At 40.4% G+C, this 26,648-nt stretch overlaps 2 protein-coding genes and 1 pseudogene across 2 annotated transcripts; all 3 read right to left on the bottom strand.

Annotated features, from left to right (window-relative positions):
• Window positions 1-3,890: 3,890 nt before the first annotated feature.
• Window positions 3,891-7,623, bottom strand: cfl1l (cofilin 1 (non-muscle), like). Its single transcript, XM_071520945.1, has 4 exons — window positions 7,466-7,623; window positions 5,691-5,983; window positions 5,276-5,352; window positions 3,891-4,728 (listed from the first exon to the last, which is right to left on the bottom strand). Exons 1-4 carry the CDS (start codon window positions 7,466-7,468, stop codon window positions 4,586-4,588), a joined length of 516 nt encoding a protein of 171 aa, XP_071377046.1. The 5' UTR covers window positions 7,469-7,623; the 3' UTR covers window positions 3,891-4,585.
• A 3,213-nt stretch (window positions 7,624-10,836) lies between these two features.
• On the bottom strand, window positions 10,837-16,336 carry LOC139646331 (calpain-2 catalytic subunit-like; annotated as a pseudogene).
• Window positions 16,337-16,638: 302 nt separating this feature from the next.
• LOC139645625 (calpain-2 catalytic subunit-like) lies at window positions 16,639-25,837 on the bottom strand. Its single transcript, XM_071521441.1, has 21 exons — window positions 25,432-25,837; window positions 24,103-24,172; window positions 23,719-23,837; window positions 23,497-23,630; window positions 23,195-23,363; window positions 22,996-23,079; window positions 22,813-22,898; window positions 22,033-22,107; window positions 21,701-21,861; window positions 21,443-21,612; window positions 21,313-21,324; window positions 20,925-21,136; window positions 20,678-20,714; window positions 20,180-20,245; window positions 20,003-20,060; window positions 19,840-19,904; window positions 19,099-19,167; window positions 18,917-18,995; window positions 17,654-17,770; window positions 17,490-17,548; window positions 16,639-17,392 (listed from the first exon to the last, which is right to left on the bottom strand). Exons 1-21 carry the CDS (start codon window positions 25,666-25,668, stop codon window positions 17,369-17,371), a joined length of 2,103 nt encoding a protein of 700 aa, XP_071377542.1. The 5' UTR covers window positions 25,669-25,837; the 3' UTR covers window positions 16,639-17,368.
• Between the last annotated feature and the right edge of the window lie 811 nt (window positions 25,838-26,648).

The following is a 26,648-nucleotide window of genomic DNA, read 5'->3' on the forward strand; positions in this document are numbered from 1 at the left end:
CCTTCTGCCAGAAACTACCTGGTTAATTTCTCATTACCCTAGCAAAACTCTACACCAGCTGAATTCACTAATTTGATCATTTTGAAGTCGAAATCGAATCACTAGAGCAACATCTTAAAATTGATGGCATGGAAAACACAGCACACACACACCACATTTGAGAAACTGTTGGTATTACTGAATGGTTTATTTGACAGAATACTCGTTTCAAAGGATGAATATGATTCATCTGAACAAGACATTTCATAACCAAACCAGTGTGATTGGACAGTTTAGTAGGACACAAACATTGGGGTTTTGTGTTACAGGAAAATCTAGCGCTATCCAGAGCCCAACCCTTCTCTTTAGTCCTGTTCCATCTCTGAAAGGACTTTGCTGGTTCAAGCAATCCAAGGAGGAAGATTTCATTTACAAACTTTGCTTTTCCTTTAAATCTATCTGGATATGAAAGGGGGAAAGTTATTGGGCAGGCTAATCGTGATGGTGGAGGCCTTACAAATCTCTCCCCTCAAGGGTCTTTATGGTTCCTTCTGGTTTCAATATCTCCACAAGAGAACATTCGTCTGCTTCATCATCTATCAGCCATGCATACATGATACCTGAGGAGAACATAACGAAACATAAAGTCAAACTCAATATTTGCACAGCTCTCTCCCACAGCTAAAATGCAGCAAACTAAGATGTGGACCTGTGATATCATTAAGGTGGAAAATGTGGAGTTTCTCCACAAAGAATTAATTTGTAAAGAAGGTAACACTGACTGAGAAAACCCAGGGGGATTTTCTAGTGTAGGGTACATTTACTGGTTCAGAGCTGATTAATTGAACATACAGCTCATTTGCATAAAACAAGCACAGATCCTGCACAGGAATGTTGGATTGAGTTCAGTGCTGCTGGTCTGCGCATCGCTAAATGACAAACATGATGTGATGTGCACATCAGGCGTGTTAGAGATCAATTTAGATCAATTTCTATACATTAACAAATTTTGTTGCGGTGCGCCACAAATGAGCCTATGTATGGGAAAGATGCCCTCTAGAGGCCATCTCACGAAGCATTGATGACTGACTGACCTGACCTGAATATGCCTTGTGATGCCCTTGGCTGTGCTGTGGGAAAATGTAAACCAAAAAGAAAAAGTCTTGTTCTTTGGTTTATGGCTTTGATGGAATTGTCCTAGTTCGTGACCAACTGCTCACTACATGTAAGGATGTAAAATATGATACAAGTGAAGTGTAAAATAAACTCAAATGAACAAGACAAAATCTGAAAAAAAAACAAAAAAACAAAAAGCACAGCTCTCACCTGGTAAGCCTGCCATAATGAAGCCATATGAAGTAGCAAAGGGCATTTTCTCTCTGACTGGAGCAGCATGAGGAGTCCTGATATGAAAATAAATCATTATCAGTCAAGTGCCCCGCATTAAGGTCTTTATTCATCATAACTGCCACACACAGGACTAGGATCAGGACAATTTATCCTCAGAATAGAGGATGTGAAATTGATGTTCTAGAAATAATTGTTGCCTTTTATCATTCAGTTTGCAGCCAACTGGCAGTTCAAGACATTTAGAAATCCAGTTTTTCATGATTATGTTGCTGTTCCTCTACAGTCTATGCCATTCAGCTGCAAAACTAAAAGGATAAAACATCGATGCTTCAACTGTAACACAGGGGCCTACCACATGATGTGGCATGTGCTCTTTTGCAGTTTCTGGAGTCTCATAGCTGCAGTCATAGAGAGCAAAGCAACATTGCTTCGGGGGCAGCAGGCTGGTGATCTTCTTCAGGACATTCTCTCCCTTGACATCTCTCACTTTGAGACTATACTCTTCATCCAAAGTAACCTCACCAGAATCGACACCAAACATCATCTTCTCACACACAGCCTTGACTTCTTCAGAGACCGTTATTCAAGAAACCTGTTTCAAGACTACACAAAATGTTACATGTGACTATTTAATGCGGTTAAAGTGGTGTCTTGCTATTTAACAAATTGAACAGTATTAGGTATGGGTAATCGATAGTTGTTAGTGCACTCACCATAACCTTGAAACAAACTTACTTGTGTGAAAAAGTAAATGACATCAAACCAGGAGGAAACCAGCACCTTGTCCACCGAGTTGTCACACGAACACAAAGGAGTAGAGCTACAGAGGAGTATGTAGGCTCTGAATTTGAATCAGACACACAGCATGATCAATTAACTGATCACAAGAGGAAAAGAGGAGTGGCCTTCTGCCAGAAACGACTTGGTTAATTTCTCATTGCCCTAGCAAAACTCTACACCAGCTGAATTCACAAATTTAATCATTTTGAAGTCAAAATCGAATCAGTAGAGCAACATCCTAAAATTGATGGCATGGAAAACACAGCACACACACACACCAGAGTGTATGTGAGGAATTGGTTGTATATGAAATACTCAGGCTGTAGACTGAATACTGTTGCAACAGTGATAGATGCTGACTAGTCTGTAAGATGCTGGCCTATGTCTGCTTGCATTTCCCTAGCTTCCCCTAACTGATCCAACTTGTGCCTTCTCAATTCTTTTCTGACTTGTTCACCTTCACATACAAAGCCAGTTTGACACATAGTCTTATTGACAGGTAAATAATTAATTTCTCTTCATTTACTGTCAATTGCTTCTGCCAGAGACTTGAATAATTGGTCATAGACTCCTGACATATTTTGCCAGGATGCAAAGTTTGCTTGGATGCTTCCCCTGACTGCCTTAACTTGCGCCAACAATAATTATTTCCCAACTTGTTCGCCTTCACAACAAAGCCAAAGGGGGTAGCCTACTATCTGATGCATGCCATGGCCCTGTTCACAGTTGGTGTTCGGCATGTATGGCTGGGCATGACTGTCTGTGTGGAGTTTGCATGGTCTCATTGTGTTTGCCTGGGTTTCCTCTGGGTGCTCGGGCTTCCTCCCACAGTCCAAAGACATGCAGGTGTCTTAATTCTAGTAGACTCTACTTGATTAATTGTCTGCAGACGTTTGGCAGACTATCCAGGGCTCAAAGGCGCAATCTACCATTTAGCTACATGCTAAATTGAAAACAGGGCTTAACCGCGACATCTGCTGGACAAACGCGAAACAGCAGCCTGCCTTAAACGTTGCTCTGACCCAGAGTTGTTCCCTTCATGCCAAACGACTTTTGCACTGCCGATCCTCTTTCTACTCTATATTAGCAGGTAAGCTGTTATGAATTTCATTTTTCAAACGCACTGCAAGCAAATCTAATGGAATTTATTTACCTTTGCATATCAGTAAACAGAAACGACAGATTTGTATCGAATTATTTACTATCAGTCAGCTACTATAACCTTGACTAACATTTTCTGTGGCACTCAAATGTGGAAGTAAGCTAAATGCAGGGACATAAATTAAATTCAAGTTGATTTAAAATGTATTTAGTGCTAACAGCCGATATTTTCCAGGTGGTTTTGTCCCATTAGAGTGTGTTTGGTTGTAACCTACTACTGTTTCCTACTGGGCGTGCCGCCACCAAATAGCCTAGTCTTCACTTTTCTTTTCTTTTTTTTTCTTTACTGGAAGACGTTGAAGACTGCTTGGAAATCGTCGTCGTCGGGTGAAACGCCATTCTTTTCTTTCTTTTTTTTTTTTTTTTATAGAGATTCAGTGCAATAACACAGGACAACACAGCAGCTGGTTTAAGCACAGTGTTGTGAGGTTCTCTACCTGGTTAATTTCTCATTGCCCTAGCAAAACTCTACACCAGCTGATTTCACTAATTTTATAATTTTGACATTGAATTCTAAGAACATCCTAAAATTGCTGAAAACACACACACACACACACACACACACACACACACACACACACACACACACACACTCCAGTGTATAACTGAGAAAATATTCGTTGCATGGGATGGATGGTTTATTTGACAGCAGACAGTTGAATACTTTTAACAGTGAGATGAAATTGCAATGAAACCTTTTCCACAAAGGTGGCAGCAGGTACATACAAGTGTCCATTATAGTTTAATTAAAGTACATAATGCAATTGTCTAGGGACCAAATTCAAATCTCAAACTCACAGGTCCAGCCATTTTGACCAGGTAAGGCGTTGTTCTAATATTTCATTGATTATAATAGTTGATGAACAAGTCACATTCTTCACCACTTGGTTTTCTATCAAACCAAAATGGCACTGAACAGGAAGACATTAAATGGTGTATATAGGAATATGTAGGGTTTCACAAAGGATGCATGTTTATAAAAATGGAACATTTGGAAAGTCTACAATGTACTGCTAAGTAAAGTTAGAGAAAGAAAGTAGAATATAAACTATGGGGGTTACAAAGGATGAATATGACTCATCTGAACAAGACACATTTCATAACCAAACCAGAGTGATTGGACAGTTTAGTAAGACACAAACATTGGGGGTTTGTGTGACAGGAATCTAGCGCTATCCAGAGCCCAACCCTTCCCTTTAGTCCTGTTCCATCTCTGAAAGGACTTTGCTGGTTCAAGCAATCCAAGGAGGAAGATTTCATTTAGAAACTTTACTTTTATCTGCCCAATTCTTTTATCTGAAAGGGAAACAGGAAGTTAGTGGTCATGGTGGTGATGGCTGCTTCGCAACTCTTTCCCCTCCAGGGCCTTGACCGTTCCTTTTGGTGCCAGTTTCTCAAGAAGACAATTTTCGTCACAGACGTCGGCATCATCATTTATCTGCCACTCATGTTTGATGCCTGAAAAGAACATAACAGGAATTAAAAAGAGGAAAACCACTCAATTTGAACTGACAGGTCATCTCTGTTGTCTAGGAAAGTCCAATCAATATTTGCACAGCTCTCTCCCACAGCTAAAATGCAGCGAACTAAGATGTGGACCTGTGATATCATTAAGATGTAAAATGTGGAGCTTCTCCACAGATAATTAATTTGTAACACTGGCTGAGAAAACCCAGGGGGGTTTTCTAGAGTACATTTACTGGTTCAGAACTGATTCGTCGGACATTGAGTCCAGCTCATTTGTATTAAAAAAAACATTAAAAATAAGTCTTCCATTCATTACCTATGGAGCAGCATTATAACTTACATTATATCGTACACAGGTACTAGTCTTGTTCTTTGGTTTATGGCTTTGAGGTGGAATTGTTCATGGTCAGTTATTAATTTGACAGTTCTAGTTCATGACCAATTCCTCAGTAGATGTAAGGATCTAAAATATGATAGTGATGTCTAAAACAATCTTAATGAACAAGACAAAATCTGAAAAAAACTAAAAATTTCTCACCTGGTAAGGCTTTCTTGAAGCCTGTGCATGAGCTAGCATAGAGCATTCTCTGTTTGATTGGCGCATCTTGAGGAGCCCTGACATGAAAAGAAATTATCAGTCAAGTTCCCCGCATTAAGGTCTTTATTCATCATAACTGCCACACCCAGGACTAGGATCAGGACAATTTATCCTCAGCATAAGGTAGGTATTATGCATGTGAAAATTGCCACAGATATGAAATTGATGTTCTAGAAATAATTGTTGCCTTTTATCAATCAGTTTGCAGCCGACTGGCAGTTCAAGACATTTAGAAATCTAGTTTTCCATGATTATATTGCTGTTCCTCTACAGTCTATGCCATCACATGTGCATTCAGCTGCAAAACTAAAATGATAAAACATATTGATGCTTCAACTGTAACACAGGGGCCTACCACATGATGAAGACCAAGTCTTCTTTTGCAGTTTCCTTGGTCTCATAGCAGCAGTCATAGAGAGCGTAGCAACATTGCTTCTTGGGCAGCAGGCTGGTAAGCCTCTTGTAGACATTTTCATCTCCTTTGACATCTTTCACTTTGAGATTATTATCTTCATCCACAATAATCTTGTCATTATCGATCTTTAAGAGCACAAACTTTGAATGTTCTTGGTAATCATCTCCGGAGTGATGTACTCGCATCTTATTAAACAGAGCCAGGACTTCATCAGAGACCCGTACTCCAGATGCCTGTTTCAAGACCACACAAAATGTTACATGTGACTACTTTGTAATCTGTTGTTTTTTACCAAATTGAACTGTACTAGGATTAAGTAACTGATAGAGAAAATAGTGCACTGCTCTTATTTCTTTAAAGTTCTATGTCATACATGATCATCCTCAGGTCATCCCTTGCTCAAATCAGTTTAAAATTATTCTAATGTTCCACTCCTTGTAAAGTTGCTCTGGATAAGAGCATCAGCTCAACAGCTAAAACACAGAAGAAAAATGTAATAATTTTTACCTCACCACCCTGTGGGTGTGGGGTAAAAAAAAAGAAGGCTGAGGCCTCCTAGGTGACTCAGTGGTCTAAGGTGTGTACCATGTAGGCTAAACCTGACATCCTCGGTTCAAATCTGGCCCAGGAACTTTGTTGCATGTCATCCTCCGCTCTCTCCTAGTCTTTCCTGTCTCTCTTTGAAACGCTCATAAAAAAAAAGGAAGACTAGCAAAATATAAAAGAAAAAAAAAGAAGGCTGGGATGACTCTGGATGAGTGTGTGAAGTACTAATATTAAAAAGTAGTTAAACAATATGCAGTTGTTGCCTTGGGGTGACATAACACAGTGCCACATACAAGCATACGATTTTCCATTTTTAATGGTCATAAGATAATACCATACTGAATTTCAGGGCAAAGTAGAAACAAGTGGTTGCCTTTTGTGTTAGTACTGACAGCTATGTACTAGCAGCAGCTTCCCCCGCCCACCACCATCACCACCACCACCACCACTAGGACAACTTGGTGCATCTGATGAATACCTTAGGGTCAAAACATGGTTCTAAGCCATGACAATAACAGCTTTTTAGATTCAAAGGTTTAAGCCTCTTCCTTCCTTATTAGAGTGCCTTGGACATTATGGATATACATTATGGATATACATTTACTTTCTTCTTACTGGAGGTTCTCATTCTTAGTGCTAGCATCTCAGTTGTTTTCCACATGAAAAAAAAAATCTCTGTATCAAAACTGGAATTAAAAAAGCTGTGATGCCGTGGATTATGCCATTCAAGGTACAAAAATCCTCCCAGGTCTGTAAGAGTGACATTCCACGGGCGTGCTCTGTCACATTCCAGTCAGTGTGGAACAAGTTAGCACAAGAGAGACCGCCCTGGGGCATTCTACAAGAACAAGTTTGAAGCAAGGAAAAAGCTCCCTCCATTTTAAGAGTAAAACCACATTTTGAACAAGCCCTTTCAAACACCAAATTAATCAAATACTCAGCAAAACATTTACCTAAAGAAAACATCAAAACAAAGACCTCACACTCAGGGTACATACATATATACCCAGGCTCCAGGAAGATCACACATTTCTTTAATAGACTGTAGATATGAGAGTATGTTACTTAAAAGTGGCATGTTCTTTAAATTATACTTAATGTGAACCACTCAAAACACAAAGAAGAAATTGATAACCAACACAACTGAATTCTTTGCGAAAGATACTCACCATTTTTAGTGTGTGAAGGAAACAGGCAGGAGAGCAAAATAGTGAACTGCTGCAGTGGAGAGCTGAAGGGTCTGAAGGAAGGAAAGTAAGCAGAGTCAAGTGGGAGGAGGCATGGAGAGTGAGCACACCTCCAAAAGTAGATCCACCCCTTCTCCTCAGGTGTGAACGACTACAGCAGCTTCAGTGTTTGTATATAACCATTTTGACACTACATTTGAAACCTAAACGGAAAGGATATATGCGCCTAACTGCCTTTCACGATTCAGTAGTTTCTGTTTACCACTCCATCTTATTCAATTAGATAACAGTAAGACCTTCCGTTTCAGGTAAAAAAAAAAAAAAAAAAAAAAAAAAAAAAAGCCCCGGGTAAGCTGGAGCCAGTCAGGGATGGGAGCGGCAGATAACATCCTTATATGGAAAACAAACCTGTCCACATATTTAACTCAACTGCACCCGAGATGTATTTCAACAGCCTTATATGGTAAAAGGGAGGACAAGTGAGCAGACAGGGTGCAGATGTGTTGAAAGGTTTTATCTGTCTACACAAGAAAAGTGAGACCTTATGCTTGCAGTGGCTCTCAACCCTGGTCCTCAGGATCGAGAGCCCTGCTGGTTTTCTATTCTACCAGCTGGTTAATTACATTCACCTGGTGTCCCAGGTGTAAATCAGTCCCTGATTAGATGGCTAGAATGAAAACAGCAAGGCTCTGAGTCCTGAGGACCAGGATTGAGAACCACTGCGCAATTGGGTACCAATAGTCACTATAAAGTGTTGATCAAAAGAAACTTTCTTATGAGATTTAGACCATCATCACATAGTGTCTTTCAAGAGCAGAAGCTTCAAAATGTCATCTGCTCAAAAACATTACATATTGCTTCAATCAAAGGTTTATCCTAAAATTAACACTCCACATATTAATTGCTAAAAAGGAAGAGCAAATTTAATATAAACATAGAAAAGCATAAAATAGATAAAAGTCCTTTAATTCCATTGTCAAAGATGTGTTTTGTTTATTCTTTTCAATCAAGTTCTACTAAGACCGATTACTTTAGCCAATGCAATTTATTTATTCACAAAAAAGAAAAAAATACTGTGGTCTCCTCAAATTGTGAGTGCAGAGTAGGTGTAGACTCAGTTCCAACTACCTGGTGCAGGGGGTTGTTGAGAGAGAATCCTGGCAAAAAAATTAGCAAGAGGAACACTACACAAACTATATAGAAGCTGTAATGTACATTAAAGGAATAGTTCACCCAAAACTGAAAATTCTGTCATCATCTACTCACCCTCATGCCAGTTGAAACACAGGTGAAGTTTGTCCATATAACACACAGGGAGGTTGCCAGCACAACTCCATAGCAGCCTTCTCCAAAACAACTGAAGTCAGTGGGGACCAGTTCCAAATCTGAGAATATTTTTATTGTCAGATATGATTTCGTCCAGAATCCCATGACTGTCTGTATTGCAGGTAGAGAGATAACAGAGAAACTATGATCAAAACAGTCATTCTTCTACATTCTCTAATTGTGTTAACTTATTATAAATGAAATAATTCTGAAGTTTAACAATACATCAATTTCCTGAAGACCCCCTGGAACTCTGTCAAGGACCCCTGCTGGTCCCTGGACCCCATGTTGAGAACCACTGCTCTAAAGAACAGGTCCCCATTGACCTCCCTGTGTGTTATATGGACTAACAAATTTCACCTGTGTTTCATTTGGCATGAGGGTGAGTAGATGATGACAGAATTTTCATTTTTGGGTGAACTATTCATTTAAGTATTTTTTCAGTGTTGTGAAAGTTTCATGTGATTGTTTCAAATATCAGGCAAGTGTAACTATTAAATGGTTACAGAGGATTCTGTGGAGAAGTAACAACATTCATGAAATCAAGTTCTCACCAACAGCCTCCACTGCCATGCGCCACATGATGCATGGATTCATCATCTGTTCTGACACTCATAACACCCTATTCACTTACTACTGTGTTATCTCCAACTTGCTGAGTGGCTGCTAGGGAGCTATGTTAATGTCAATACAACCAAAAGCGAAACACACCAGGAATTTCATAATCTTAGTCCACGGGATCTTAAATTCTGCCAGTCCCAGCTTGCCACTTCTATCTTTCTGTGAAGAGAATGTCAAGGAAAATTTCAAAATGCTCCACATCAAAGAACTACGGAGCCCGGGAGTGGCCATCGGGAGAAAAATAATTTATGTCGTGGCCACGATTTACTGTAACGTGCGCACGAGATACAATTCGTTCCCTCGATTTCTTCTTTACATGCGCACAAATTGCCAAAATGTGCCCTCGAAATAGTGATATCGTGCTCTCGATATATAATATTATAATATAATATAAAGAGTCAGTGCACATATTGGTGATTATGTTTAAATGTGGCGCTGTCCTGGGTGTTTTGCAGCCACCTCATTGTGTTTACATGGCCTGAAGGTTAAGTGGCTAAATATGTTGCAATATTTGGGGGATATGCCTATTCAGTGTAAACAGACAATGGATATTAACATACCAAATCCTTACTAGGCCTATCTGCAATACCTAAAAGGTTCCTTTTAAGTTGCATTTTTTTTTCCTAAACTGCACAGTTTAACGAAATCAAGGGAACGAATTGTATCTCGTGTGCACGAATGAACTAAAACGTGCGCACGTTACAGTAAATCGTGGACTCGATATAACTTTTTCTCTCTCCCAATGGCCACTCCCAGGCTCCATAAAGAACTGTGAGAGGGAAGACAAGTGGAAAGGATACATCCAGAAGATTTACCATGTTGCGGCAAGTCGTCAGGCTAAACCCACTGGTTTTGATCGTACCTCCTGAAAATGACACACAGGAATAAATTGATTTTGTTGTTATATTATGAGCACATGATCTGGCAGAAGAAAAAGATATAGTTTCCTGTACGATTCATCACCAATTTGTTGAGCACTCCTTGTAGCTCGAATGCAGATATCGCCACATCCTAAGGAACATATAACACAAACACTGTCTAAATCATAAGAATAATCATAAGAGACTTTGTATGATGCAGTGTGTAGTTGTTGGAATACGTGTATGTATCAAAGCTGTAGCATACTGACTTGTCCAGCTACTTTTTCAAAAAACCTCGAATGAACCTCGAAAACCTTGAATTTGTCATTGAGTTCCTCATCCACTTTTCTATGAAGGTGGCAAAAAATCAGTATTTTCTACTACTACTAAGCTGTTATTGTCATGGCTTAGTACTGCAATATTAATCAATTACTCATCATTCTGAAATAGGGCACCTTTAAGGCTACGATTTTACCTGAGTCATATGCTATACAGCCATTTTAGGCTACGATGATAACATTTCTCATGATGAAATTGCACTTCAATTTATTGGGGAAGAAACGGAACATACTGGAAATCAGCCGGTTTCTCCGAGAACACCTGCACATATATGTCTCCGTCTCTGTCGGGCTTGAGGGTGGAGGGGATGATGACGTATTCCCCGGGGGGAAGACAAAGGCGGTTGCACGCTTCTCACGCGTTGATGAAGTTGTCACTGCGTGCTACTGACTTGTTGTACAGGAAGAAGTCTTTCTTCAGGTGCACTTCCCTTTTGTCAGAGTGCTGGAGGATGACACACCAACAGTATGCTCACATGGGGGCGTCCTAAATCTTTCTGGTCTCTCCTTTTTCCCTGTAAATACCTGCATGACAGTTGGAGGCAATTTTGAGGACTGAAAAAAGAAGACCTTCCAGCCATTTCTTTTGAATTCATAAGAAATGAATGTGAGCGCTCTCCAGCGGCTGAGCTAGGAGGTATCTGCCCCTTCTCATACATACCTCCTCAGGCACCTAGAAAAAGAAAATCAAGTGTAAGAATGGGTGCAAAATTGTACACACATTTCAACACGCTAACATTAACATTAAGAGTAATGCATTCTGTTTTTGGTCAAATCACATCATCTTACAGCCAACACCTTACAGATGGCAAAGCCTATGGTCTCCATCTTCTGCCCCATTTTCCTCACATGGCGGCTGTTCTTCTGCATCAAGCCCACAAGGAAGGTGCAGCCCTCTTCACCATCAGCGTCATCATCTTCCTCTTCCAGCTTTATGAAAAACTGGGGGTTCATCCAGAAAGTGTCTAGGGAGGAGCAAGCATTGGCAAAAGGTTGATCAACAGTAATTACAGCGGCTGCTCTACATGGCATGTCAGAAAATCGCTTTTATTGGAGGAACTATAAAACGTGTATCTGGTGGTTGATTCTAAGCTGTAGGGAGAAGATTGTAGTATCGGTCAGTGCCTGGATAGTTCCTGCAGCCCCCGGCTGTCGAACCCTTTCTCCATGTGTCTTCAAACTCTGAAAATGCCCATTTCTTGTACTGATCGCCTGTGAGCACATCGGAGGTGAGGCTCCACAGATCTCCAGGCGAGAGAACGGGTGCAGGAAGTCAGAAAATGACATCCTGAGGATAAAGCAGCAAAAAGAACAGAGAAACATTAAAGAGATACTATTGCAGTCCTTACTTATATTTAGTGTTCTTTAACTGGCTTATCTATTAACCAGTAACTGCATGTCAATATTCCCAAATTTAGGTTAAACATACACGTACGATGTATACCATGATTTTACTATAGAAAGATTTATGTCAGCCTAAAAAAATGTAAGTATCGCTGGATAGGGGCAGCGGGTAGTTGCACAAAATGTAAATGTCATGTAAATGCAGTGTGTAGAGGTATCTCCAAGCTAGGTTGCCAGTATAAAAAGTTGTTTTGGGGATTGTAGCGACTAGGCCTACTGGAAACAAAGTAAAAAGTCACTGAGAGGCTGAGATAGGGCCTTGAAGTGCTGATTGTCTGACGCGCTACCAAAAAGGATTTGCTGAGATCAAAATATACATTTTATAACTTTTATTAATGAAAATAATCAACTTAGTATAACGTGCAGAAAATATACTCAAAATAGAGACAGAGACAAAAAACAGCGGTCAACAAAAAATGCAGGTGAACAGGTGCTTATATTAACTATATGGATATCACCGCCCATATCCATGTGACCTGATTATATCAATCACTGTGATTGTGCAATAACAAATAAACAACCAAAATAACCAAAATATAAACCATCACAAAATTATCAATTTATAATTCATTCTAAATTCACAATAAATTAATTAATGGCTCCTACAGGGATAATTGAAGGACAAATACAGACTTTGCACCCCATAATATGAGTCTGATGAAGAAAACTAGCAGTCTAAAATTCAATGTCAAAGTATCCCTTTAAGGAAGTCACTATAGTGTGCAAGATGATGGAATATACTGCAGCTATTTTCTCCAAGGTTTACCAGAACTCTCCATCTTCACAACGGTTAGTTAGCCTCGCCCGGTCTTCATCATTCACACATCTCCACTCAGAAGAACTAGAAAAAGTGCAAATACATTCCCAGTTAGAACATGGCAGAGGCAACTACAGCATTGTACTTAACTCTGAAACATAATTTTCCTTGTATAGTCTTTCACACAGACAAACAAACAGGCTCACTTTTGGAGGTACAGACAATCAAAAGTAGTTAGCCACTAAAGCTCTGGCAGTGTGCTGAAATACATGGACAGAGATGACACCGCTCAATGGAATGTCACACATTCCTCTACCTACAGGTAGGCACAAGGCTAAGCTCTAAAACTCTGAAAAACCTCTAAAACTCTCTGTAACAACCTGTACTGTACGACTTACCAGCTGTTCCTCTGGTTATGTGTGTTTGTGTCTGTGTGAATGTTTTAGTTGTTCTTTAGGTGAACGGCAGAAATAGATTGAATACATTTAGTTCCCATTAAAATTCTTTTGCTCGTGGTAGCCTACTGCGAGGCATCCAACAAAGGGTATGTGTTATTTCATGTGATAATGGTGATATCTACATCTGCAATGTCATAATATAATACAAAATCTCATGGCTGCAACAAACACCACTGATTAGGATGTTGAAAAGTATATTTTATTTGAAATAAACCATTCACTGCATTTATAACACTCACACTCTGACAGCTGTCTGCCAGAAAGTAGAGTAACTACCACCAAGATAGACCGCAAAATGTGATCTAGTCTGGTCTGGTCTTTCAGCAACCCTTTTTCCCTTCAGAACGACTTGAGCAAGGCTGGCCTCATCTTTTCAAAACCACCAGGAAGGCCCCAACACTACATGTAATGAAAAACCACTCCCTAACATTGCACCATTCCACTCCTTCCGACCCCAGGGGTTTCTAACCCTGATCAGTTGCACCACGTCTCCACTGCACTCCACCTGGACACAGAGGCAAGTGTCAACTAGTCTCAACCAGAAAAACTCAATACAAATGGTAAAGCAAAAAAAGGTGTAGGTTGTAGATTCTCATCCAAACAACATATTTTTAGAGTGTCAGTAAACCAAACCTAAACATCTACTGTGTGCTTTTGATGTTAGCCATGTCATGTAGATTTGGCTGTAAAATGGTAATAATCAACAACTTTGTAACACCAACAGGTACTAAAAGAGACCCCACTAGTACCTGGATGGTCTGTGTGTGTTGTGTATATAGATGGCAGCATACGATTGAGTGTTGACTGTTCCTCACCTGCTCTGCTCCAGTCACTGAGTAGGCATGGCCCTTCACCGGATTATTACTTGTGAGCAGAGTTGGTGATCTGGAAGGGAGAGGAGAGCTTGTGAGGCAAATACCACCAGACCCCACCACAGAGATAAAGAATGTACTAATATACATGAGACCAAAGCAAGAGATTCAAACAAACTTCAAGTCTTCAAAGGCCTCGTAGCGCCCATTCAGCCTAAAGGGAAAAAGGCTGTCGGTGAAAAACCAGAGTGGTCCAGAGAGACAATGCAAGACAGAGACAGAAACAGATAGAAAGGGATCCTGATGGTCCATTCTTCCATACTTAGCGTAGGCCTTCTCCAGCGGGGCGCTCCAAAACTCAGAGCCGTCCTCTGAGTGAACAAACACCAGCTTCCCATTTATGGCGGGCAAGCGGTCATCGACCACCACATCCACCCACTCACCATACTGCCAGAACTGAAAACACACAGAGAAGACGCAATGAGCATCATCAAGCCTGTTTATGCCACTTAAAAGGAGACATTTGAGACTATGGCGTATTAGGACGTATGGCGTGTGTGGTATTGCTATCTCAAGACAGTACATGACGTTCTATCGGAGAAGTACCTCAAAGTGAAAGATGCCAGCGTAGCCCTTTTCAGAGTTTTGGCCATTTGGGACAACCCGGGAAAAAAAACCCTGCTTGTTGAGAGTCAAGGAGGCGATGGCTGCCAGGAGCCAGCAGTCGCCTGAACACAGGTTAATACTGTTAGAGAAATCCTGTCTGAAATGTCACATAACTCATAGATGATTCTAACATGCTTGATTTGCGTTATCATGATGACCCATCTCCAAAAAAAGAACAGGTATGCATTTTGTTTGCGCACACCTCACCTCACCTGCAAACGCAGTCCCATCGTCTTGTCTCAGTTCAGTCTCATCCAGACATGACTGAAGGAATTGTGCAAGGGAGGTTTGCGCTTGTCTTTTTAGAGTCAAGTGCACAGGCATTTACAAGGATTTACAAAGTTATTTAGTGGTGTGTGAAGTTATGAAAACACCAACAAAAGACTGGATGGATGGATGGATGGATGGATGGGACACCAGACCGCTTCCAGAGACAAAACTGATCAAACTGATCACATCATAGGACAAAACAGTTGTATCACAGGTGGAGTCAATAAATGTGTTGACCACATCGGTGTGTCAGTCTATTCACATCTGCTCACTGCAAATTCAAATATTTAGGAATCGAAGTGGACGGCAATGTGTGCGCACTTTGTGAAATACTGTAAAGGTCTAATTGTGAAATCAAAATGTATTTTAATGTAATTTGACGATTAAGTAAAGAAAATATTTTTAGATTGTCTATGCTGTAGGCCTACACTTCAGAATGTTCTTGTGTGTGTGTCTTACCAAGAGCTCCTTGACATATATCAGTCCTGCTAGCATCTTTAACCACAAATTGCATTTCTGCACTCATATATAAAGTGTATACTGTCCTGATCCTAGCTCTTTGGGGTGTGGTCACAATGCAGGAAAACCATATAAATTGTCCATATAACTTGTGGGCTTGCTGCACACCTCACACCCACTAATCTAGGCTGTGTTTTTTTTTGTCATAATGCAAATTTTACAAAGCAGCATATCAGATAGGATCAAGATTAAACCTGTACCATTTGCTTTGCTGATAAGCAGGTAACAGCGGTAATTATAAATTAATAGTAATTAGTAACAGTAGCTACAGTCAATCAAGAACCTGTGTGTAGCCTATTTGGGTTACTTCCCATACAAAAAAAAAATCACATATACTTCAGATTATGTTTACAGATATGTTTAAAAAAAAAAAAAGGCTGCACAGCAATTGGTGAAAAAGTGCTTGTACAGGAGACATTCATTCAAAATGTATTTGGAGTGGGTCAGATATACTTTATTTCCAGTGTCTAAAAATGTGTTTCGAACGAATTGCATCTATGTACAATAACACTTTTTGTAATGTATTTTTGCAGTATGGGAACAAAGTGGAATCACATGCGAAGCAGCCTGTCAAGTTCAGCATCCATCCACCCACCTTGGGTCTCTTGCAGGTGATCCTTTGGACTATTTGGAATCTGGTCCGAAACCCAAGGATGAGGGCAAAGCCTTGAAGGACTCATCCTCACACAGCTTTCCACACTCCAAACAGTTTCTCCTCAGTGCCTTGAAGTCCTGGTTGAGGTATTTCACTGCTAGAGAGTTGGACCCGATCCCCTGCGCTCTTTCGTGGGCGTGTTGAAGCTTAGACGCAACCCCAGACATTTTAAAGATGATTAACTGGGTAAAACCTGCTGTCTGCCTACAAAAGGTTTTCCACTCCACGCTATAGGAGTTATATGCAGCTTAAACCCTGTCTCCACCCTTTTTGCTTTGTTGGTGAGTTGCAGGGCTTGCTTCACCTGGATGAAGGGCCTGACAGCAGGTGTTTATGTGTGTGTGTGCGTGTGTGAGAGAGAGAGAGAAAGAAAGAAAGAGAGAGAGATCCCATATGGGCAGGAAGAGAACTACAGTGTTTCAATGAATATGAATAGTCCAGAGGTCATAGTTTCTTTTTTAAATCTTGTTTAATTTGATACAGAAATTGTAGCAACAATAGAGCAGAGCATAAGCACCAACACATCTTTTAATCAAATGCGTTGTTCTGCAAAGACAATGATCCCATACTGCAAAAAAAATACATTTCACACATACTGTACTTCAGAATATGTTTACAGATATGTTTGAAAATATACAAAAATTAGCTAAAACATGGGGTAGAAATTCATTGAAATAGTATATTTTGGATACTGGAAATACATTTTCTTCCTATACCTGTTGTTGACAGCATATCTGCAAATATACAGTACTGTGCAAAAGTCTTTGGCGCTTGTAAAAGAAAAAAAGTAAAGCGAAGATGCTTTCAAAAATAATTAAATGAAAAGTTTCTAAATATTAAAAAATGTACTATAAAGAGCAGTCTACTGACACACTCATGCAGAAAAAAAAAGAATAAACATCTAAGACACAATTTATATAAAAACTCTTGCATGCCTAAGACTTTTGCACAGTACTGTATCCAAAATACATTATGGCCACTTAGATTATATTTTGAATGAATGTCATATAAATGTACAAATACTTTTTTACCCAATTTTTTACATTTTGATATGTTAACTATATGTAAAATGTTTTTTTTTTATTTGAAATGTGAAAATGAGTTTTAACATAAAGACAGCAAACATAGATACATTTATGCAGCTTTCAGCTTCCACAGAATTCATACAGGCATCCGTGTTTGTCTGTTCTTGTCTGGAGCTAGTTGATTGCCAGGCACAACCACTGCAAATGGGAACAAAATCATCTTTAACAAAGTGAGCTCACTAAGCTGGGAGTGGCAACTAACCTGCAGCTTTGTTTATTCTATCTTCTCACTCACCTGCAGAATATCCAGCTCGATCTTGCCCGAGTCAGCTCTGTCCAGAGTCTTAAACATTTCTGGTTGAGACACAAAAGAAGACCGGTGAGCCAAACACGGCTCAGCTCTGTTCCAAGCGATATCTGATGTGTTCAAGTGGTCGCTATGCTTTTGTTGACACTTACTGAAGAGCATTTCCAGTCTGATGAGGCAGCCAACAAAGCAGTCAAAGTCTATGGCATACTGCGTGTCGGCATAACGACAAACAATGACCTGCAGCACCGCACTGTTGATATGGAAGCCTTTGGAAGAAACATAGTCACCACGCATCATTTTCTATAAGCATGAAGGGCCAGTTTCATAGGCCTAGTCCTGGGGAAATATATATATTTTTACACAGGTGTCATATTAAGAGGCAGGTAGTGGATGGGGTTATGTTACACAGCCTCTCCCATGCTTGTTTTGCTGCTGTGGCAAAGGTTAATGGAATATATGAATAAGTCCCCTAACTGGTTTATCCGGTCTTGTCAGTAACAACAGGTCACTGCTGCTCTACTCGCCAGCAGGCTCTACACTGGTCAGGTGCAGTGTGCTCCAGAGTTATCACAACCCTTATTAAACAATAACGCACTGTAAGGTCTGTAAAAATAAACAATGCAAGTAACAGACCTATCTCTAGAAAATGATATTGTTCTGAAGAGATGTTTAGGCCTTCTTCCAGTGTGTGTCTCATAACTTGAAAAATAAGTATGTCAATTACTGGCATTATTTGCTGCAAAGCTAACTGAAATCTTCAGGCAAAATACCTGAATAATAGCCAAATGTGAGCCATATCAGAAAGGAATAGATGATCCATGAATCTCATGTTATAAAATTATACTTGAAGCTGTCCTGTTGAATGTATGTATAATCAGTTAGTTTTGCAACTAAGGATGCAAAAAAAAAAAATCAATTTATTTTGAATCAAATATTATCTTTGGAGCACAATGTACATACAGTATGAACAGATGACTGGGCTACTATTATCACAAGCCTGAAGGGAGTCTGAATGAGCAGAGTGTGTAAGGCAAGAATGAACAACATCACTATACAAATTAAATAATTCCAACAACTTCCGATGTGTACAGAGCCCCTAAAGTCCCGAAAGGTGATATTTTTTTTATCTTGTGCGCACATGTTATTATCTTGTGGGAACAAGTTAATTATCTTGTGCGCACAAGTTATACGGAGCCCCCAAAGTCCCAAAAGGTGATATTTTTTTTTATCTTGTGTGCACAAGTTAATTATCTTGTGGGAACAAGTTATTATCTTGTGCGCACAAGATAAAAAAATATCACCTTTCGGGACTTTAGGGGCTCCGTAGATGTGGGATATTTGGAGGAATTTCTATATGTGAGTTTGCTCACATAGTGACTGATGATAATGATACCAACAGTGATGTTTGTTACCTGCTTCAGTGAGGGCGCCTCTCATCTCATGGGAACTCATGGTGCCAGAGTTGTCCGAGTCGTGACTCTTAAAGATGTCCTGTACATACCAAACGCTCACTTAGATCTGAGACAAACAGGTATTCTAATGTGCAAATGAAAACAACCAACACTGATTTCAAACCACATAAATCAGAGCATACCAGATATTTCTGGATTTTGCACCAAAGCTTGTGGAATTCCATCAGTCCCAACTTAGCGCTTCCATCTTTCTGGAGAATGTTAAGGTTTTTCATACTTCAAAAGTTAACCTGCAGGCTTTAGACAACCAGCTCTCGACAGGTTGTGAGAAAGTAATATAACTGGAGTGTTAAGGTTTCCTTTTTTTTATAACATTGTATTTAATACGTTTTAACTCAGTGCAACTATTGCTATATGTGCAATATGAACATAACATGCCCATACATTACACATAAGTCATTCCTATCCCATAATTTATCCACACTATACATGCAGGAGGGCATATATAGGCATGACTTACTGTATATAATATACACAATATAATATATACAAGGTGCGAACTGGACCCGAAAATGCTTCTGTGATGCCATAGAAGAACAATTTCTGGTTCCACAAAGAACCTTTCAAGAACCTTTTTCTTAGTTATTGGATGGTGGGTGATGGCATAACTGCAGAAAATAACCAAACCTCTCCATAGTATATACTGTGCAATTGCAATTGAGGCCACACAAGGGCAGATAAACAAAAATACAATGCAGGTGTCTAAGTGAGTGCAGAGTGCAGAAATGGTTCTTTAAAGAACCTCGGTCTGAAAGGTTCTTTGTGGAACCAGAAATCTTCTGTGTGTACCTTATACACCATAATATACAAATATGTCTATGTATGTATGCTATGCAAAGTTTCTGTTTTAACCAGAAGGATACATCCAGTAGATTGACAATGTGGCGACCTGTCTCCAGACTGAAGCCATCCGTCTTGATGTCAGACCCTGAAGACACAGTGATGTAACATTGCTATCACAAATTCCTCACTTCATGAAAAATGAAAGGCTATGTATGAATGATTAAAACTGTTTAGTGTACTTACTCTGTGAGACAATTTTGTTCAAAATTTGAACCAGTTCAAAGACGGATACCTCCGAGTCCTGTTTGAGAAATGCATGTTATTGCCTGAATTATGGTTGTAATTCCAGGTTCCTGCTAATAAAAAATGTTCAGTTAAATCTCTTATTGTCACTTCTGACTTTCCTCCACAAAAACTTACATTGCCAGCAACCTGCTTGAAGAGGGATTTGAAATGAGGATCCACATCACGCTCAGATATTTCCACCTGGGAATTAAAGACAATAGTATTGTTTTTTTGTTTGGTTTTTTTTAGATTTGGGCGCATTGTGTAATCTGTGAATATTGAAATTAAGGTACATTCATGTACAATAGATTTATGCAAATGATAGTTCCATGGATTTTTACTTTATACATTTCCGTTTAAATTGCTTGAATCCACCTAACCTCACATCATATTTGTAATTTAAACACAAATGTTAATATTATTACCACACTCAATCTGTGTCTGTGAAGTTGGCCTGTAGATTTAGCACCTTCAAAGTTATTAATTTACCAGTCAAAAAAAGGTGAAGCACGTTGCTTTATAGAGATACAGTGAAACTGAGGTGAAACTGGAAACAAAGGAATGGCAATGAATAAAAAGAGACTTGGTATTTCACATTTAATGTATACAGTCTGATTCTGTGGATTTTCTTACCTCTTTGATTTCAGCACCAATGTCTTCCTCCATTGGACTAAAACAGTGAAATAACATTCAAAGTTAGCTGTGACTGTGAATTCTGAACATTGAAACTCGTTACAAATTCTATGAGATTGACCCCTGAGGCCCTGACAAGGAGCTGACTTAGTTTTGTCCACTAGATGGCTGCATTAGCTCAGCTGTAGCCCAGGCACTGAGGCCTATCTGGCATCGAAGACAACAAGCAGTATCAGTACACAGTCACCTGGTGGCGGCCTGTTTCTCTGAGAACACCCTGAGAACGAAGCTGCCTTTCTTGTGAGGATGAAAGGTTGAGGGAACGATGACGTATTCTCCCGGCGGCAGTCTGAAGCGGTCACACACCTCACGCATGTTGATAAAGGTGCTGCTCATCGCCACGGCTCTCTGCTGCAGGAGGACATCCGGACCCAGGTGAACATTGTTCTGACCTTTGTACTGAAGAGGAAGGGAACAAAAAGAAGGGAAGGGAAGAGCTTCATGACTGAGATCTCAGAAAACTACCAAAGATTTCACTGATGCGTCATAAGACTAAACAATGGTGATTAGTGGTGTTTTTGTTTCTGAAGAATTTGAATAAGCAAACTGGCATGTAAAAACAAGACAATACAGACCTTCTCAGGAACCTATAAAAAAAAAGAAACAGGGAAAGAATTTAGGATGATCAATCTGTGATGATTTAAAAAAAAAAAGTCAAATGCAAAGTATTGATCTCATGTGAAATATCCAATAATTCGGTAGCACCTCATAGATGGCAAAACCAATGGTCTCAAGGTTGCGGCCAAGCCTCCTGCTCCGTCGCCCGTCCTTCTGCATCAGCCCCACCAGAAAGGTGCACCCGTCCTCCCCATCCAGCGGGTCATCGTCCACATCTTCCAGACGCACCAGAAACTGGGGATTGGAGGAGAACGTTGCTGGAACACAAAAAGTATCACACTTCACACCCTCCTGTAACACAGCTGCTTGTTGTTAGTGCATTTGACCGAGCTGCAGCTGCTTTACCTGTGTGATTGCGGCAGCCCCCAGCGGTGGAGCCCACCCTCCACATCCCTTCGTACTGGTAGTGGTTCCAGTGGCCGACCTCGTCACTTGTCAGTGTGTCCGGGGTCAAATTACAGATCTCCAGCTTGGAGAACTGCCTGATAAAGTCTGCATAGGACATCCTGAGGAGAGGATAGGAGCACAACACCGTTTAAAATCACTTCTTCTGGCAAATTAGAATGTGGGTCTGACCCTGGTACTCTCGTCGCTCTGTATTAGAGCATCAGCTAAATGCCTAAAATGTAACATGTAATGTAAATGTTATTCATTGAAAGTTATGAGACTGGATTTACCAAAACTCTCCGTCCTCTGCAATGTGATTCAGCTTTGGTTTCTCATCTTCACGGACGTAGTTCCATTCACTGGATCTAATTGTGATAAAAAAAACCTCTAACAGCAGTTCTGAAACTTGGTGTTACACCCAAAGACATCATTCCTATCACTTCAATTATAAGTTAAATTAATTGATATCTTGACCCTGCAAACCCTTAGGATTTAAAATCAAGTCTCTACCTTTGTTAGTTTCATAGTTATGGCTAAAATATGATAATCATCTAATAGCGGAAATCCCAGATCCAGATCATCACCAAAATTGAATCAATGCTTCCTTGGCTTTAGGCCTATCTGTCCACCAAATTTCATGGAAATTCGTAGATATGTTTTTGCGATATTCTGTGTTTAAATCTTTTTTATTGAGGAAGCAGTCGTAAAATACATTCAGTATTACAGATTTGTCCTCGCTTTAGAGTTAGAGACAGAACAAACAAACAAAGAGAAAAGAAGAGAAAAGAAAAAACAAAACAAAAACAAAGACATGTATACAACTATCCTCTTAACCCACCCCCATCCCACCTTCCCGGGACTTTACATCTTGTCATACCAAAGGGGGCCATCAATATTGTACAACTGATCAGTTTGAATTATCAATGTATTGGAGAAGGGGATGCCAGATCCTGTTGAACTGTTTCAGTTTGTTTAATGTTTTTGAGATATTCTGCTGACAGAGAGAAAAATAAGATAACAGTTGCGAATAGAAGCTGATGGATTATGCATACAGAACCAGATGAACTCACCCATCACTCCACGGCCCGGTCCACTCCACCTGACCCCACGGGTTCCTGATGCGGACCAGCTGAACAGGCCTGCCCCGGAGATGAACCTGTGGGAGAGAGCAACAGCAGGCAATGCATTCTGCATACAATGCACTGGTGAAACCCAACTAACATGAATACCCAGGCAACAGATGAAGCATGTACCTCTTGTGCACCAGTGACAGAGTATGCGTGTCCTTTCACAAGTTTACAAGCTGTAACTGCCTCCGTCTCTTGGGCACTGGTGATCTGACAGGACCAGAGACAAAACTTTAGATCTGTTTGCCGACATAGAGCCATCTATTATGAATGGTGCGTTTGTTAGCCAAATCGGCATGCAAATCAGTATGAAAATGAGACTTACGTCTATGGAGCAGCCCATCAGGGAGCCCAGCCCCAGAGCCCTCTGGATGATTTTGAAGAGCTGTGGCGGAGCTTTGTCCAGCTGGTACATTTCTGAGATTCCTCCTGTGAAGTCCTCAAAGCCCTCAGTGGTGTTTCCTCCTGCAAGGGCCTCATAGCAGCCATTCACCCTGTCAGACAGAGAGGAATCGCAATAACAATCAAATTTATTCACCAACTACACTTACAGTACGTGTATTTACATATATATCAGTGTATGCTAGCACTGGATTTTGAGTAAAAACTAGGAGGACCAATCCATACTTAGCGTAGGCCTTCTCCAGCAGGGCACTCCAAAACTCGGAGCCCTCTGCTGAGTGAACAAACAGCAGCTCCCCGTCTCTGGTGGGCAAACGGTCATCGACCACCACATCCACCCACTCACCATACTGCCAGAACTGAGGATAGAATATAGTCCATAGGGTAATCTCTACGCCATTTATGAACATGTGAATAATTTAGCTTTAGCAATGAGATTAGTCTAACCTGGAAGTGAAATATCCCAGCATAACCATCAGTGAAACTCTGTCCAGGAGGCACCACACGGCCCAGGATCCGCTGGTCTAGAGTCAGAGAGGCTATGGCAGCCAGGAGCCAGCAGTCACCTGAACAGTAAGAGCAGATAGCTACATGACTGCATGCACTGAGATTGGGAAACACGTAACATTACCCAATGCAGCAACTGGCAAGAGCTAGCAAACCCCTTGGTGATAATTCCTTATGTTGCAATTTGACTGAGGAGCTTAAAGGCATAATTGGTTGAGTGCTTGGCAGTTCCCTTCTATAAACCCTAGGCCTCCCACACATTCATTCATTCATTCATTCAGTCAGTCAGTCAGTCAGTCAGTCAGTCTCTTTCCTCTCACTTACCCAGAGAACCTTGGCAGATATCTGTCCTTGTGGCTCCATCATCGATGAACTTTGGGTCAGAACACAATTCCTATAAAGAGCACAAAAAAGGGCTGACAATTTGACCATTTGAAAATCGTTTGGAGAAATATTTATTTATAGTTGTACTTGTGCTTCCTTAAGCACAAGTACAACTAGATGCTTGGAGGAAATAGTGGTTGAATATCAATATTTTTGGATGAAGAGTTGGATATGAATAAATCATGGCAAATGGATGCACTGTCCAATTAGCACACCATTGATTTGACAGTCGGAAAATACCATTAAATGACGAGTGTGTTTAAAGTAAAGATAATTTATTCATAATGTCCTCAAGAGACAAATCGTCGCTGTCCCATGAAAACATTCTATCTCCAAAATGTTAACTTTTCATGAACCGAGAAAAACAACCTTGTTTTCAGCTTGACCATCATGCATTTTTTGAAAAATGAAAATCATGAAAATCACCAAAATAGGAGTTATGAGGTTTTCAACAACAGCGATAACAGCAAAATGCTGGAGCTGCTCTATGCATTCAAGACTGATATTGTGGACATGCAGAGTGTTTGTTTTACATGAGCTTTTACATCCAGATGGCCTTTGTTTCATTGTCAAAGCCAGCCACCCATTCACTGTCAAGGGGGCAGGTGAAGGATTCGGCTCTTGATGATCATCAAAAGAGATTTGGCTCTTTTGTTTCCAGCTTGTTCATGCTGCCAAGTCTAGACCACACTGACCAAGATCAAAGGAATAAGTTATGAATTTTGCTTTGGGGAATATTTTCTCTTTAAGTTGAACAGAAAGGACTTCAGCGTAAGTCATCTCAGAGAAAGCAGAGCAAGTCTGGACAGATCACAATGTAGTATCAACAGCTTCTGCGATCACTCTGATATCATTATGGTGAATGGAGTGGAGCCTTTATCATTTACACCTGATATTACAGTGTTTTGGGTACAAATTCAACCTTTTGTCGTTTTCCAAACAATATCATCAGTAGGTTTTGTCCTCACAGGTTATAGACCCAAATGCAAGTGAAAAGGAACTACTTAAAGCAACTCGACTTAATATATACTTAATATATTTTCTTTACTTTTTCTTGATTCATTTTCATTTTTAGACACAAGGAGTCATGACTTGAGGAAAATATAACTGTAGTACCAGATGAGTAAAAAAAAAAAATCAATATTCACTGATAAGTCACTGCCAAGCTCATCACTTACCTTATCCCTTAACTATAACACATTTTAATATTACTAATTCTGTTACTTTTTTATTGTCTTTAGTGTGATTGGTTCTCAGTGGGTTTCGTACCGTTGGTCTCTTCCAGACCACGCCCCTGGTCTTGGATGAATATGGTCCCAGCTCATTGTAGCCCAGAGATCTGCTCTCAGCTGGGAAACAGTCGTCCTCGAACAGTCTTCCCCTCTCCAGACAGCGCTGACGCAGAGCCTGGTAGTCCTGCTGGGAGAACTTCACCGCGTGCTGGCTGGTGCCAACGCCTTGCTCCCTCTCCCTCTGATGGGCCAGCTGACCTGCTGTGGATGTCATCCTCGCCTCTGAAATGTATGGTTGAAGTGTCTGAGGTGTGTTTGGCGTCTGTGGGACTGGACTTCCCTGTTTGTGAGCTGAGTTCGGCCGACCCGTGTGCCGCTCTGTCCAACAGCTGAACACAATCAAGACTTATCTTTGCCCCGGCTTCCTTTTCAGCTGGCTCAGGTGAGGGCAAGGCAGGATGGCAGCGCAGACAGGGAGGGGCTTCTGATGAACAGGTGAAGCAAACAGACAGCAGACAACAGCAACCCTAAGCAAATTTGCCACTGCTGGCCCTAACCACAGCAGAAATACAAACAGGGCCACACCTAAAGGCAACCTGAAGCACATCTTGTATTGTCTTGTGTGTGTGTGTGTGTGTTTGTGAGTGTGCGTGTGTGTGTGTGTGTGTGTGTGTGTGTGTGTGTCTCCCAAGCTAAATCTATGTGAAATCTGGGATAAATAGCTAATTGAACAAGGACTGTATTCATTTTCTCCCACCCCCCACCCGCCAAATGGAAAAGAAACCAACTGCATTTGCTGGATTTATATTTGACAGAGATACAATAATTTCCAGGGAAATTCTCATCCAATAGAATTGCAGTTTTGAATGTAACTTGCATGCATTTAGGCATTGACACAAACATGCAAAAAGAGAAAAACATTTAAGATGTTTTTCTCCAGTAATTGGATTAGAGGAGAATTAGAGCGTTGTGAAAGGCAGGCATGAAGGCATGTCATGTCAGCAAGTGTTAATTTAAGCAAGAATCAGAATGGGTTAACAAAGACATTGCAACACCTGCAGGGGTGATGAGTTTTGAATCTGCAGACTATAAGATTTGGAGCGTACTCAACTATGCTCCAGAGCGAGACAATATATCCCTATACCTTATACATCTTCTATGCTAAACACAGCAAAGCTAAACCTTAATCAAACAACTCTCAAAGTCAAAACTCTGTTTGATTAGTTGGTTTAGTTAGGCAGGTCAGGCAGTGAC

This window comes from Centroberyx affinis, unplaced genomic scaffold (assembly GCF_046629955.1).
Source record: "Centroberyx affinis isolate AG114_WGS23_722 - 3 ecotype Tasmania unplaced genomic scaffold, CSIRO-AGI_Caff_v1 ptg000008l_1, whole genome shotgun sequence".
Lineage (NCBI taxonomy): Eukaryota > Metazoa > Chordata > Actinopteri > Beryciformes > Berycidae > Centroberyx > Centroberyx affinis.